The 14,798-nt window shown below is 43.4% G+C and overlaps 1 protein-coding gene across 1 annotated transcript in view; it reads right to left on the reverse strand.

Annotated features, from left to right (window-relative positions):
- LOC308150556 (uncharacterized protein) overlaps window positions 1-14,798 on the reverse strand; it is a gene marked incomplete at both ends in the record, with an annotated part of 119,042 nt that overhangs the window by 20,454 nt on the left and 83,790 nt on the right. The window contains 10 exons of the mRNA XM_080523374.1: window positions 189-242; window positions 443-496; window positions 1,063-1,116; window positions 1,573-1,677; window positions 4,196-4,237; window positions 4,497-4,550; window positions 4,880-4,933; window positions 6,642-6,713; window positions 6,939-6,980; window positions 13,666-13,746. Coding sequence (XP_080379500.1) covers window positions 189-242; window positions 443-496; window positions 1,063-1,116; window positions 1,573-1,677; window positions 4,196-4,237; window positions 4,497-4,550; window positions 4,880-4,933; window positions 6,642-6,713; window positions 6,939-6,980; window positions 13,666-13,746 — 612 coding nt within the window. The remainder of the gene's footprint in view (window positions 1-188; window positions 243-442; window positions 497-1,062; window positions 1,117-1,572; window positions 1,678-4,195; window positions 4,238-4,496; window positions 4,551-4,879; window positions 4,934-6,641; window positions 6,714-6,938; window positions 6,981-13,665; window positions 13,747-14,798) is intronic.

Raw genomic sequence — 14,798 nt, forward strand, 5'->3', positions numbered from 1 at the left:
ACTCCAAAACGAGTGACTCCAAAACGAGTGACTCCAAAACGAGCCGAAGTGGTAGAAAAGAGAATCGGGATTGGGCCAAGGAAACAGTGTGAGTGAATCTCAGCATGTCATCATGAAAAATATCAGTCACATGGCTCCACACATGCAATACAACTAGGAATGGTTAGGAGTCAGGTGGATTTCCTTACAGGGGCCCCAGTACGACCTGTTGCACCTGGAAATCCTGGGACTCCAGGAGAACCCTTGGAGAGATCATAAGAATTAGAAAACATACAAAAATATGTATCAACTTTTTTATATGATATATTATATTTGTATATTGTATCAACATACACTGGGACGTTAAACAATAACATGGAGCATACATGTACAGGGACTGCAGGGAGTACTGTAGACATCATACAGTATCAGTAATATTTGGGATCAGAGGAACGTTACCCACCTCATCTCCTTTGTCTCCTATCGGTCCAGCGAATCCTCTCTCTCCTTTCACTCCCTAGAGCAGTTATAAAACAGTCAAAGCAAGTTTCATTCTGCATCAAAGTTTCATGTGTTTGTGAACTCAGTGTAACTTTATACAGTAAGTTCTCCAAACAAACATTTAATGGCTTTGAAATGAACAGCAAATTGTTTCTTATGGTGCATTTTCCTACACACACATACAATAAATAAACAATTACAATATTTACAACACTGCATCCATGGCAACGGCTTAGGCAGCCGGCATCTCTGATACTCACAGAACTAGGTTTTGACTGGGTTACGATTCCACAGACAATCACAGCTATTAGTGTGGTAAAAATAAATATTCCACCGAAATTCAATTGAGAAAATGATTAATAACCTTAATAATTAACCATTAATAACCTTGACAATAACTATTATCCTCAGGCATAAAACAGGCTACTAACATTCTGGTTATTGTCTTCTCTAATTCACTTTGGCAATGTTGAAAAGGATGAATTACTTGAATTACTTGAATTACTAAAGTAATATGACATTTATGGTATAATAAAAGCATGTGTAGAGTAAGATCATCAGTACTATCGTGTACTTGTTTACCTTTGGACCCTCTTTCCCTGGATTACCAAAAGGGCCTCGCACACCTGGATCCCCCTGTTTAGAATAGATGGATCCGCACGCACATGCACACACACACACACACACACACACACACACACACACACACACGCACACACGCACACACACACACACGCACGCACACACGCACACACACACACACACACACACACGCACGCACGCACACACACACACACACACGCACACACACACACACACACACACACACACACGCACACACACGCACACACTCACACACGCACACACACGCACACACGCACACACACACACACACACACACACACGCACACACACACACGCACGCACGCACGCACACACACACACACACACACACACACACACACACACACGCACACACACACACACACACAAACACAAAATGTTCTTCAAAACAAATATATCATGGCAAGATAAACGATAACATCAATGTGTGGCCCAAATTGAAGTGACAACATTATGTAAGGACAGGACCTTCTCTCCCTCCATGCCTTCCATCCCATGCGCTCCGGGGGATCCCTTCTCTCCCTTCTGCCCGGGCAGCCCTGGCACTCTGGTCTGGCAGACACTGCAGGCGTTCTGGCAACGCACAGAGGGGCAAGAGGCAAGTTGTGACATGGATGAGATATCATCAATGAGTCAGGGCAGCGCATTTGCTACCTTTGTTATTGCATATCCCCTGGGTGGAGGACAATACACTGGCTGACACAAAATGTCCTCCAAATGGTTCTGCAAGCAAGGTTGAAGTAATGCGATCCCACTAAGAGCAGGACTCATCTAGGTGAATAAGTGAACTCTGGCAAACTCAGTGACATTGACTCAGTATTTAGTGTGGACTGAGGCAAACCTCAAATATCATAGTCTCTTATCCAATTAGAGATCAGTAGTGCCTACAATTCACTCACTAGGAGTCATTTACAGCATAAGCAGAGCTATAAGGTATGTATGCAAATTATGAGTCTGGGACATGATCATTGTAATTATTAAGCAGAACGTTATCTGCTCTTCCTTTTGAGGTCTGAGAACATTAAAGCAGCATAATGAAAGGTTTCAAATACGGGGGTATTATTGGGGTAGCTGTGTGCTATTTCACATTTTGTGCAAATTCTCTCTTATTGAATCTGAATCTGACGAGGGATGTAGAGTGTAGAGTGTAGAGTGTAACTGAACTCAGTGATGTACTAAGGAAATACATAAAGAAGAGCCTCAGTTTCCTCTATTTACAGGCTTTTAACACATTATACATGACTACTAGGGTGGGTGACAAATAAGCTTTCTATAAAGATACATAATGGGAGTTTATTTTATATCTGGATTGATCTTTTTAACAAAAAAAATTAATTGCTCATCTTGTATGGAGGTAGATGTGTGTCTCAATGTTGCAATAAAAAAAAAGTTGCAGTATTTTGAAATCTATTTTTGCTGCATTGCCCCCCTTTGCTCAGGCTGTCATGTTGGGCCATTACTAGAGGGTAAAATTTCTGTCTTTGTTGAGAGAAAAACTTTTGAGACAAACAACACGGCTAAAGATATGCAATCAAATATTACACAGCTGTAAACGTTTTGTGAAGAAAAAATATTTGCAACGTTTTTTATTTGGGTTTAAAATCTTTTTTGGCGGGGTTTACATTGATTTTTTTACGGTTTCAAAGTAATTTTTTGGGGTTGCAGACCAGGTTGCCTGGTCTTTTGTTTGCACTTTTGACCCCATATGTGACACGGTTTGATGAAAAGGTCCTCATATCAGGAATTGTGAAACCTGGCAATTGACTTTACAAGTCAACCCATTATCTACCTGAAATGTGGCTGTGAATACTCTGAGGCCGGATTTCTCTGCTCACTGATTTGGGGGGTATCAACATTAAAATATGCGAAAGTTCTTCAACTTGTTTCAGATGTCAATGTATGACACATCGTTTGAAAGCTTACAATCTACCCTTTCATAACCTGAGCAAACTGTTGTTAAAAATAATTGCTTGCAAAAGTATTTTTTTGATTGCAAATTGTTTTGTGTGATTGCAACATGAAGACCCAAATCTACCACCATACTCTTGTCATCAAGTTGGCTCATGTAAAGCCTTATTGTAAACATCCATACAGCCTTTGAACAGCTAGAATGCTGGAAACGTTTGTCATTTAAGTGAGCTTCCTTTTTGTCTGGTGCAATAAAAATGCCCTTTCTGAGACTGTCATGCTTCAAGTCCTCCATTTAAGCAGATTCCCATCAAGCAACTGTGTCTGCACCCAGCAGAGGATATGACCCCCTCTGACTCCTCTCTTCTCTCTACTTCATCACCGAGCTCAGTGAATCAAGGCGTCTCCAAGCCTGCAACAAAACCACATACTGGTATTTCTTGTAAATACATCATATGTGGCCACCTTTCCCCATTTATCTGGTGAATCATTGCAGCAGTGTTGAAGCAGTGTTTCATTATGCCAGAGTGGAGGAGATGGAAGAGAAGGAATGTCTCCCCTGGACCTTGTTACAAGGTTGAAAAGTGAACAAGCATCAGGGAAAATAAGAAATGCTTTACATTGGCATTCTTGAGCGATATGAGGAATTCATATAATGTACATTTCTTTTACCTTTTCTAACCACAGTATCCCCAGTATCCTGATGGGGGCACTCCAGAGCTTTTGCCAGTAATACTGTATCTAGTAACTGATATTCATTTGGTTCAAAAGTTAAGTGCAAAAGTAAATCCAAGGATAATTGTGTACAGTACCAAACATAACTTTATATGTGTTTATATACGTTTCCTCACCTGTAGTCAATGTTGTTATGATGTCCTATGATGACAGTAAAAGCGATAAATAATCATCTATTCTTATCCAATGGATAATAGTAGCTAGACCTTTTCTTCTTATTTCTTCAAGAGTAAATCTTTCTGCAAATGCCTGATCGCAGACTGAATGGTTAAATTACTATTTATTATTATAACGATAATCAAATACCCCAAATCCTAATGGGATTGCCAATGACTGCATTATGCATTGTGTGTATGTCGTATGTGTTGCTGCCTTTCAGCACATCTATAAAACCTGATTGAATTGTGTTTTGTGTTTCATTCAATACTAAAAAACAAAACAAAAATACCTTGAGTAAAGCACCCATATCTCCAAGAATAGGCAGGGCAGTCTGTTGAAGAGAAACATTGTCAATGTGAAACTCTGACAACCATACACGACATTACATTTAATTGATGTTTAATTGATGTTAATTATTTAAGCTATATTCTTCTTTCAGGTCATTGAACCATATAATTCTATTCTACTCTAGCAAAACACATTAAATCATCTCCTGTGCTTTCAGTAAGATTCAAAATAGTGGTTGTCTGTGGTTACATGGCAGGCATTAGACAACTTGATCCTCCAGCAATATAAGGGTGCTTACTTACTGGTTCACCTGGGGGTCCGGCAGGGCCTTGGGGGCCTTCTCGACCAGCGGAGCCCTGTAAATGAGAGACAGAGAGAAGAGCTAATGATACCCCCAGCTATCACCCAGCCATGACACTGAGGAGACATGCGGCGCTGCACCCCTTAGCCCATGGTTTGACATTCATCTCGTTTGTAGGGACATGTCCAGGAACTGTGACACACTGCACTTCCTCATGCAGGGGGGGGCGGAGGGGGGGGGGGGTAGACAACATTCCTTCGGAACATGCTTTCTCTTTTATCTGCTGATGTCTCTGTCTCCCTGCTGCGAGAGAGCGGAGGAGTGAGCCAGGCAGAGGGATGGAAGTAGAGCAGAGAAGAAGAAAGAAGGATTGATCCCACTCACCTCTCTCCCTGGGACTCCAGCAGGGCCTGTAAAACCTGGGGGTCCACGAAAGCCCTGGAATACACCACACCAGAACACACCCCAATGACTTTATACCTCAACTCTAAATCCATTCGAGTTAACCTTCAAACAGAACTCTGAAATACGAATGATACGATGTATCATTTATTCAATCATAAAATGTACTGTATACTGCAATATCATTGGAATCAAATAAATGGACAAGAAAATGCAGGTTTTTATGTAAATCTTGAGAGTGGTATTTTTCCACATAGCCTACCTCGATCCCGGGCTCCCCAAGGTGTCCTTTGGGGCCCTAATAACACATCACATGTTGTTAACACCAACAGCTCTCCAGCACACAATCCAATAATTACATTTGGTAGTCGTCCTTAGACATCCTTCGCTCTATTGATTGCATGAATCCAACAACCCTGACACTGTTCTCTTTCAGTCAACTCGGTTAGACCCCTATTCAACAAAGCCTAGTACAGCTGGCCAGTGATGTTTGATAGCCCCACCTATCACCACTCTTCACTCTCTGACTGTACTACTGTGTACTGTAGTTGTATTCTTGTAGCTAGCTACACACTAACTTAACTGTTCTACTGAGAAGCCTATGATTCTCCTGAAATCCTACAGTTCATCATTCTAAAGAAGATTATCAAATAAGTTATCAGCCAACTTCACTGGTTTTAACCTTGCAAGCACCTCAGTTGTAGGCCTAACTCTCTGAACTAGCAGGCTAACATGAGAACGTCTGTAGCTAGCTTGTGTGCTTGCAATTCTATTGAATTGTTTGAACCCCTGCTAGCTCGATGGTAATTCTTTAAGTTTAACTGTCTAGGTCCCTCATGTAGGCTATTGCTAGCATGTGGATGGTTTGCATATTTGTTGTTATTATGACCTGAGCATGCAGCTCATCTGACAGTTGCTAGCTCCTTTTTCCTTGTGTGAACAGGGCTAGCACCAACATGGCAAGCTACCTGTTGCGCTCAGGCATGCTAGCCGTCTCCATCATCTTAGTGAGGCTTCATTGCTGCACTATTTTGGTGTGTGGGTGAGAGCTTTCTCTCTAGGTGTTACTCATTTTGGTTGTTGCCCTGGCTAAGGCGTAGAGTGTGTGTGTCAACTTCCCTCATTACCACTGTGTCCTGTTTTCTCTCACACAAAACATGACTCTGGTTTTGACCAGATCCAGGAGATGCCCACTTTAGAGTGGATGTGGTCGTGCCGGACTCACACAAAGTCTGGCCGCCGTGCCTTTAATTTAATCCACACACACACCGACTCATTCTGCGAGCTATGTGCTCTGCTGGATACTGAGGTTCTTGCTGAGTCAGGTACGTGGAGCGTATCGCTGGTGCAGCCCCGCAGCCCTCCTCTAGAGACGGCCCCTTCGACTCTTCCTCCATTGCCTAACCAGCCGCAGGCCCCAGCTCAGCTAGCAAACTATTTAGCTGTTCCTCCAACACTGAGTTTCTCTGCAAGGTGGCCCCCATCCGTGGATCAGTGTTTACCTATCCTCAGACTGAGTGGCCTTCCTTGCCCCCTCGCAACGGTCAACCACAAAGACACAGAATAGCACATTTGTTTGTTTGTTTGTTTGTGGGAGTGTCTTACGTATACCTTACTCTGTCATTTGGTCTGTCCCTGGCCCGAAGGACATTAACACAGTGTGTCAAAGCTGCCACAGCAAGGGGCATTCGGATCTCTTATTCTAGACAAATATGGACCACAATAAAAATACCACTGTACTCACCATGGGTCCTTCAACACCCAGTTCGCCTTTCTCCCCTGGGTCTCCTGGTACCCCAGGAACACCCCTCTCTCCCTGACAAAACAAACAAAGGTAGAATGAGAGGTTATACTGTAGGAGCTGTTAGGCAGTAACATCACCAATCTGACCGAACACATATCCGTGAAATGGGTTAATTCAGTGTATGGGTAGAGCAGTTCATGAGATGTTTGCAAAAGTAGATTGTTGCTACTGGGAATCACTGATCTATCTGGAGAATACTGCAGGTGGTGGTGTGCTGCTTCAGCCCTGTTCTCCTACCTTTGGCCCCCGTGATCCTCTGGGTCCTGACGCACCCTCACCCTGCAGAACAGGAGGAACACTGTGATCAGAATGAGTCTCAAAACTAGGGTTGCAAAAAAACTTTTCATGGAAACATGGGCCTGGGTACAAAAAACAAACAGCACAGCATGTTGTGTTCTGAATTGGTGGAAATTACAGGACATTACATGGCTATTTGGAGAATTACAGGTACTTGCAGAAAGGTTTAGTGGAAACACTTTAGCGAGTGAATGAGAGAAATTGCTTTCCGCTGTCCATACCTGGCCCATCATCTTGAAAAGAGTGAAAGTGTCTAGTAAATGAGCTGTGAAACCAAAATAAAAGCGCATGTCAGACTACTGCGAGTGAGCGACAGAAATATAAACAAAGCGGAAAAGAAACTACTTTACTAATAAATACTAATGCTTGATAAAGGGAATTATGTTATTGGCCATTTGGCCTTCATCATGCATCTTGAGTGTTCACAGTCTAATTACTAATGTATCTTTTTATTTTATTATTTTCTTTTACAGGGGAAACACACTGAGAGGGGAATAGCATATACAGTATTGGAAAGAGGAAGCATGTTATCTTCTTTTAGCTCTATACTCTATACTCTAAAAATTACTTTTTTGAACCCTTTTTATACATAGTATTGGAACACTACCAAAAGTACTGGAAAATTAGCTTGACACGTCTTTCTGATTAGTATACGGTGTGTTGGGGCGCTTAGGTGGCGTAGTGGGTTAAGCGTCGACCATGTAACCGCAGGGTTCCCGGTTTGATTCCGTCCGCGGACATGTCCTGCATGTAATCACTTCTCTCTCTCTCTCTCACCCATCCTTCCTGTCATAATTTCTACTGTATCAAAACATTTAAAAAAATAAATGCTGTATTTAAAAAAGACGATATGAAAAAAAAAGAAAAAAAGAAAAGTATACGGTGTGTTCCGTCACCTCATTTGTGCAATCATAAGAGAGCTGTCAATGTCTAGTATGCTGTCAATGAGCTGTCCATGTTCTAGACCCTAGAACACTCTCCAGGAGGTAGGCGTAAATACACGCAGAGGTCTGGAAAACGATTTTGTATGATTGCAAGAGGAAAGATTGGAGACCTGCCCAACATTTACAGCTTACCACTTTATCTGTGAAACATGCTTTGATTATGTTACTGCTGACAGCAGTGTACAGAAAACATTGTGTCGGCTCGAGTACAAACACATGCCTCTAAATCCATTGGAGATGGCTCTTCATCATACAGTAAGACAATGGCCCCAAACATACTGCCATAGCAACAAATACTTTTTCAGGCCCAAAAAGCGGAAAGTTCTTGACTGTCAAAGTGACTGATAATATTTTAGGCAAAAAGACCTCAAAACAAACTGACAGGATCAGTTTACCACCCTACAGGCCTGGCAAAGCATCACCAGAGAATATATCCAGTGTCTGGTGGGGTCAATGGGTCACAGACTACAGACAACAGTTATTGCAACAAAGTGTTGTCAATCAAATACTAAACATGAGTACTTGTTTTTAAATCGTTTTTATAATACTACCTCTGCACACGCTGTAACCTATCACTGCCATTCTTGTTCTATTAATGGTGTGCCCTTATATCACTATTTGCACTTTTGGTTGGATACTAAACTGCATTTCATTGTATAGTACTTGTACTGTGAGATGACAATAAAGTTGAATCTAATCTTATGTAATCTAATGGTCAGCCAAACCACTGTTTCTCTGAAACATTAAATGCTGATTAAAAGCATTGCTTATCTATTTCTCAGTAATTAGGTCAGTGTGATTAGGTGTAGGTAGGGGGAAGATAGACTAGAGTAGGACCGTAGTAGACTAGTATGCAAGTCACGCTTCACGGTATGGTAGTGGGTGTTGAGTGGGTAGTGGGTGTCCTCCTGCTGTTGGCTGCCTTGTTAACTGTTGTGCCATGGATGTTTTTGCAGTTTTCCCTGATCCTCTGAGGACTGCTGGATAGCTGTGCTGGTCCTGCTGTGGGGCTACATGGAGGGGAGGGGGGCCAGCTCTGGGCTGGTGGTCTAGACTTGGCTGGTTGCCATGGTTGGGGTGGAAGTCTGCCCTGTGATGGTCTGCCCTGTGGTAGTGAACCCAGCATGATCCTGTCTTGTAGACACGTTTATCTTGTGAGAGTGGGGTCTGTGTTGCAGGGGAGTGGTGAGTCGTCATGCTGGGGTGGTCTTCCCTGATGAATTTGCTATTTGAGTCAATGGACCTATCGCAAAGCCACGCCCCCTTTGAAAACTCGGACAAACAAACAACGCTTCACTGAGAGTGACTGACTGACCGACCGTGACTGAATGACATTACAATTACTTACATGGCGGGAGTTGGCAAATTTCTGATTTCTGATTTACCACAGCAAGTAATAGACATGTTTTTTTAAAGATAAGACAAGAATATTTTGTTTAGAAGCTTTTCACCATCAGATATTACCGAGTTGTTTGTCCGAGTTTTCTGCCTGTAGTGACTTTTGCTGTGATATGATTGGACAATTTCTATTTTGGGGCGTGGCTTAGCGATAGGTCAATTAGGATAACCATTTCTGTGTCATTCACCAGGTTTCTGGGTTTGAGGGGGGTCAGTGTGGTGGGTGTTTGAGGAGCTGCATTTGTTGCCTCAGACTCTCCATGGACTGGTCTCTGTGAAGCACCTCCCTTAGTGGTGCCTCATCATAGCATTTTTGACCTCCTTCAGCTCTCTGGTCAGGATGTGCTTGTCCTATGTTGGATGTGCTTTCAGCTGGTGTCTGGCTGAGCTGGTCCCTGAGGAGTTCTGCGTCTGTGGTTGGGGTGAGGAGGGTAAGAAGCTGCTCCTTCAGCTCGGTGAGCTCCACCTACAGTAAGCAGACGCTGTTCCTTAATTGGATGATGGTGGTGTTCTCTAAAAGCTTTCGCCCCATGCAGACTTTCTTTGTGGCATGGATAAATTGCTGACATACTGCTGCGTGCCACTCACCATTGTCCTTTGTATAAAACTGCAGATTTGGTATGGTTACGCCCTTGGGATACATGGGTTATCCCTCTGTACATTTACCTGCCATTGTTTACTTTTTAAAACTAAATCTTCATCTTCAGCTTTTTATTAAAACATTTTTTTGGGGAGGGGGGTTCTTCAGAGTTTCATCAAACTTGATGATATTTGACTTCGATACATTAGATACATTTTATTATTTGTCATTTTTTCCTTTTAACAACAAAACCGTATTATACAGGACCCCCTTTAGACCGACCAAGTCAACCCCAGAGTGGTATATTAGAAGAGTGGTGCCAATGGAATGACTGGAGACTTCAAATATCCCTTCCTGATTAACATAGATTTTTTTTTAATGGACTAAGTGATTAGCTAATCAACAATAAATGAAGGTTTTATTTGCAATGCAATCAACTTGTCCGTCAATTGTTGGAATTTTGTATTTTTTGCTCTAGGCACATGGTCGGCCATAGTCGGCGCCCCTGGAGCAATTAGGGATTAAGTGCCTTGCTCAAGCATATGCAGCTCCCTCCTTAGGCAGGGATCAAACCAGCTGATTGCTTCTGATTGCTAGCCAGCCTATCTAACCTCTAGGGCTACCGCCACCCCCAATGCCTCACAATGCCTGAGAGGCTGTGATTTATCGTCAATATGTATCACGGCTTGGTGAAAAGGTCTGCATGTTGGGATGGGAAGGAACTACACAAGTCCCACTAGATGCATTATGGACTATAATGATAAATGCATACACACAGACACAACATAATTATTGTTTCCTTTTGTCATTTTTTCCATTGCCATTTTGTTTTCTCTTGCTGCTGCAATGTCGACTGAAACTGAAGCCATACACATTTTACTCTCTTGTAGCTACTTGTATAATGGGATGTAATAAACTGTGGGCACACGTGGCAATAATCATGAATCTTGAATTATTATTATTATTATTATTATTATTATTATTATTATTTAGCAATTTAAATGTGTCAGCCCTGCGAGTTTGTTTCCTGAGGGTTAGCTGACAACTCCACTGACAGATGACAGGTAGATAATGGCAGGTAGTGTAATGGGGTAGTGGTTGTCCTGGGGTAGTGGTTGGGGGTGGAGTTAACCAGCTATTGTTCCCACCCATTACCTGCTGGTGAAAAGTGTCTGTGAAAACTTTGAGGCTGAACTTCTCGGTTCGTTGATTTGGGGGGTATCAACATTCAAATATGCATAACTTCATCAACTTGTTTCAGAAAGCATACAATCTGCCCTTTCATAATCTGGAAAAAACTGAAAAATGACATTGCCCTACTTGGGGACCCTTTCATCAGACCCTGTCACATTGTCACAGGTGGGGTAATGTTGGCTCGGTAATTTCCTCACATGGTTTCTCCTACGACTGCTACGCAGATGACACTCAACTCTTCCTCTCTTTCCCTCCCTCTGACTCACAGGTGGCAATATGTGTCTCTGCGTGTCTTGCAGACATTTCTGTCATTTCTGCTTGGATGTCAACCCATCACCTCAAGCTCAACCTTAACAAGACTTAACTGAGCTTCCTCCCTGGGAAAGCCTGCCCTCTCCAAGACTTCTCCATTACAGTAGAGAACTCTACAGTGACCTACCAGACAGCCAAGCACCTTGGGGTGGTCCTTGACAACCACTTATCCTGTGCGGCGAACATCACAGCGACAGCACGCTCCTGCACTTGGTTCAGACACTTGTCATATCCTGCCTTGACTACTGCAATGCAGTATTTCCAATAAATTCCCTACATTTTGCAACCCTACTCACAACCAAGACTACATACAGCAATGCACTTGAGAACGAGGTTCAGACAAAAACACAGCTCAAATGGGGATATTGAATCTCTCTAAACCACAACCGACAGTGCAAACAGTCTGAATGCAGGCGTTGCATCACAAGCTGTTCGATACTCTTTTACAAAATGTGTAATAGTTTCTATGTGAAGTGAGACCAATAATGCCACGCCACACAGAAAAGCCTTGATTGGGATTGGGGATACTGTAAGCATTATTTACTGTACACCTCTGATGGGAAATTGATTTCTGTGGTCAGCATGTATTAGTGCTACAAGTAGGTCGTGCACTGCACAATGTAAATGAGCTTGTCCCAAAGTTTGCCTCCAGCTAATGCAGCAGTTTTAGAGAGGAAGTTACAGTACCCTTCCCTTCATGAAAACGCGTGGAGAGCAAATACATTTGCAATAGGTGAGGTAACAATAAGGAAGGCAATACAGACTAAGACAAATTACCTGTAATGGACTGACATCCATAACTGCCTTATGTTCAGCAAAGCTACATTCTGCAGGCTCTCAGTCTCCACTCACACACAAATTAAATTATTCGGGGATATTGCAATTGAGTGCAGAAAAAGTAATGAAAACATTTTCTGTTTGATCATCTAGTTATGTGTGCAGGCCAGGCAGACAATGCAAGTGATGATTTGAAGTGCTTAAGCATGCGTAGTAAGGCCAGAGGGGTAATATTATCCGCTAACATCATTACACACACTCAATGTAACAGCAATCGAGCGTTGATGTTCAACAGTCAAAGTACAACAGGGTATTTTTCAAATCTAACCGGCTGTTGCCGTAATATGGGTGACTGCCCAAATTTCCTTCTATTTAGGAAAGAGCATGACTTTAGAAAGCCATTTTTCAGACATCCATTTTTCAGAGACCCATACTTGCAGGGAGCAATTTTAATGGTTTCTCTCTCCCTCTCTCTCTGAACGGCTCCCTCCAGTCAGGGCACAGGAGATGAGAACCTTGTGCTCTGTTGTGGTAGCCGTGGAGCAGAGACATCTGAGAGAGTGAACAGGAGAGCAGAACGCCCACGGCCCAGCTGTACACCTGGCACCCTGGCCTCCTCTGCCCACTGCACCCATTTCACACTTTCCTTCACAGAGCCAGCACAGTTAAAAAGAGGTTTTAAATACTTCTGCCTGAGCCTATTTGCATTCAACCTTTTCCACTTTTACTCTGCTCAACTGAACACGTTAGCTCCGGCTTGATGAGTAGTTCCGCTGTCATGCTTAATGTGCAGTTTAGCACTTCCGTGTACAAACAAACATGATTGCTCTAGCCTGAGAGCAATTGCTGGTGATCTGTCATCACAGCTTGCGAGGGGCAAAGCATCGTCAACCAAGACTGCACCCTGTGTTGCTGAGCTCTGGTGGTGGTAGGTGAGTCTGTAATGAACACTTCTATATGCAAAGCCGGGCCCATAAAACAGAGTGCCTCGATAGCTTTAAGTCCCAAAATGTGGGTGGATAGGCCATTACCCAAGCTGGTGTTATTGAATGGTGGATTACTTAATAGCATTGCATCACCATGATGTAAGGGCAGCTAAGGGACGCTGTTTCTGCCAACATGCTTATTGCTGTCCCAGCTGTTTACAACTTTTAGTGTGTGTGTGTGTGTGTGTGTGTGTGTGTGTGTGTGTGTGTGTGTGTGTGTGTGTATGTGTGTGTGTGTGTGTGTGTGTCAGTGAAACATTCTGTACATTCAACAACCTGAAAAATACTTGCTGGGTGGTTTGTGCTAAATCTGAACAAAATCAGTTACGTGTATGTACAATCCTGAACACACAGGAGATACAGTCAACATATGGGGAGAACGGTTGTCTGATTGTGGTGTAGAATGAAGACACAGTAAGACAGCCAGCAAGGTCACATAAAGGGTTACAAGGGTGCCCTCTCTATCTAGTACGCACCGCGTTTCCAGGTCCAGGCTCTGCAGGCTCCCCCTTGGGTCCGGGCGGGCCCTGGGGCCCAATCACTCCACCAGAATCACCCTAGAAAACAAACAGAGAGACAGCTGTGACTCAGAGGTCCCACTGCCCAGGGCCCCCACCGGTGACAGATCGGCCCCGTCATCTCTACGGGGTGGAGGGCTCTGAGTGACACAGACACGCAGGGGGGAAGCAGGGGGTGTCAGAAGGGTAAAAAGCGGGGCAGCTGCCACTCACCCGGAATCATTTCACACAACAACAGGGGTAAACCCTGGGTCTGTGAGAGCAGCAAGTGTTTTACCATCTGTCTGCTCTCTGTATCTGTTTCCTTATCAGAGGGGGCTGTGAGTGTTGACTGAGAGCAGAGATCTCCGTGCAGACTGTACAAGGCCCAAACTGTACACCAGCAGTAGGAGAATTACCAAAACAACAGCTAAAACATCATTGACTCACATTCACATTCACAGAGTCACACACACTCACCGAACACTTTATAGGGAACACTATGCTAATACTGGGTAGGGCTGGGTAGGGCTCTCAAAACAGCCTCAATTCTTCGTGGCATTGATTCCACAAGATGTTGGAAACATTCCTCTGAGATTCTGGTCCATGGTGACATGATTGCGTCACACTATTCCTGCACTTCTTTCAGGTGCACTTTCAAGCTGTGAATCTCCCATCCTATCACATCCCAAAGGTGTTCTCTTGGATTCCGCACACCCAAAGGGTGCCAAGAAAACATTACCCACACCGTTACAACACCTGAATGAATGAGAATGTGTACAGGTGTTCCTAATAAGGTGTCCAGTGAGTGTATACCGTACTGTGTGGAACACCATATGGATTGAATAGCCCCATCCTTTCAATGTGATTGCACAGGAAACACACACTGCACACTGCAGGAAGTTGAAGGACAGTCATGGCAGGTGTATCTTCCCCAGCCATGGAGCTGAGTAACTTCACTAAGAGGCACTGCTGTGCACTTCCTCAAACAGTACATTACTTTATCTTACAACACTTTTATCACCTCTCTGTAAAGTGTTCTGTGCCAGTCCTACTAAAGCCTATTCTCCTGTAATTGTCAGTGCAACAGTGTAAAAGTCAAACATCAAAAC

The sequence above is a fragment of the Nansenia antarctica genome (assembly GCF_963989245.1).
Source record: "Nansenia antarctica genome assembly, chromosome: 1".
NCBI lineage: Eukaryota > Metazoa > Chordata > Actinopteri > Argentiniformes > Microstomatidae > Nansenia > Nansenia antarctica.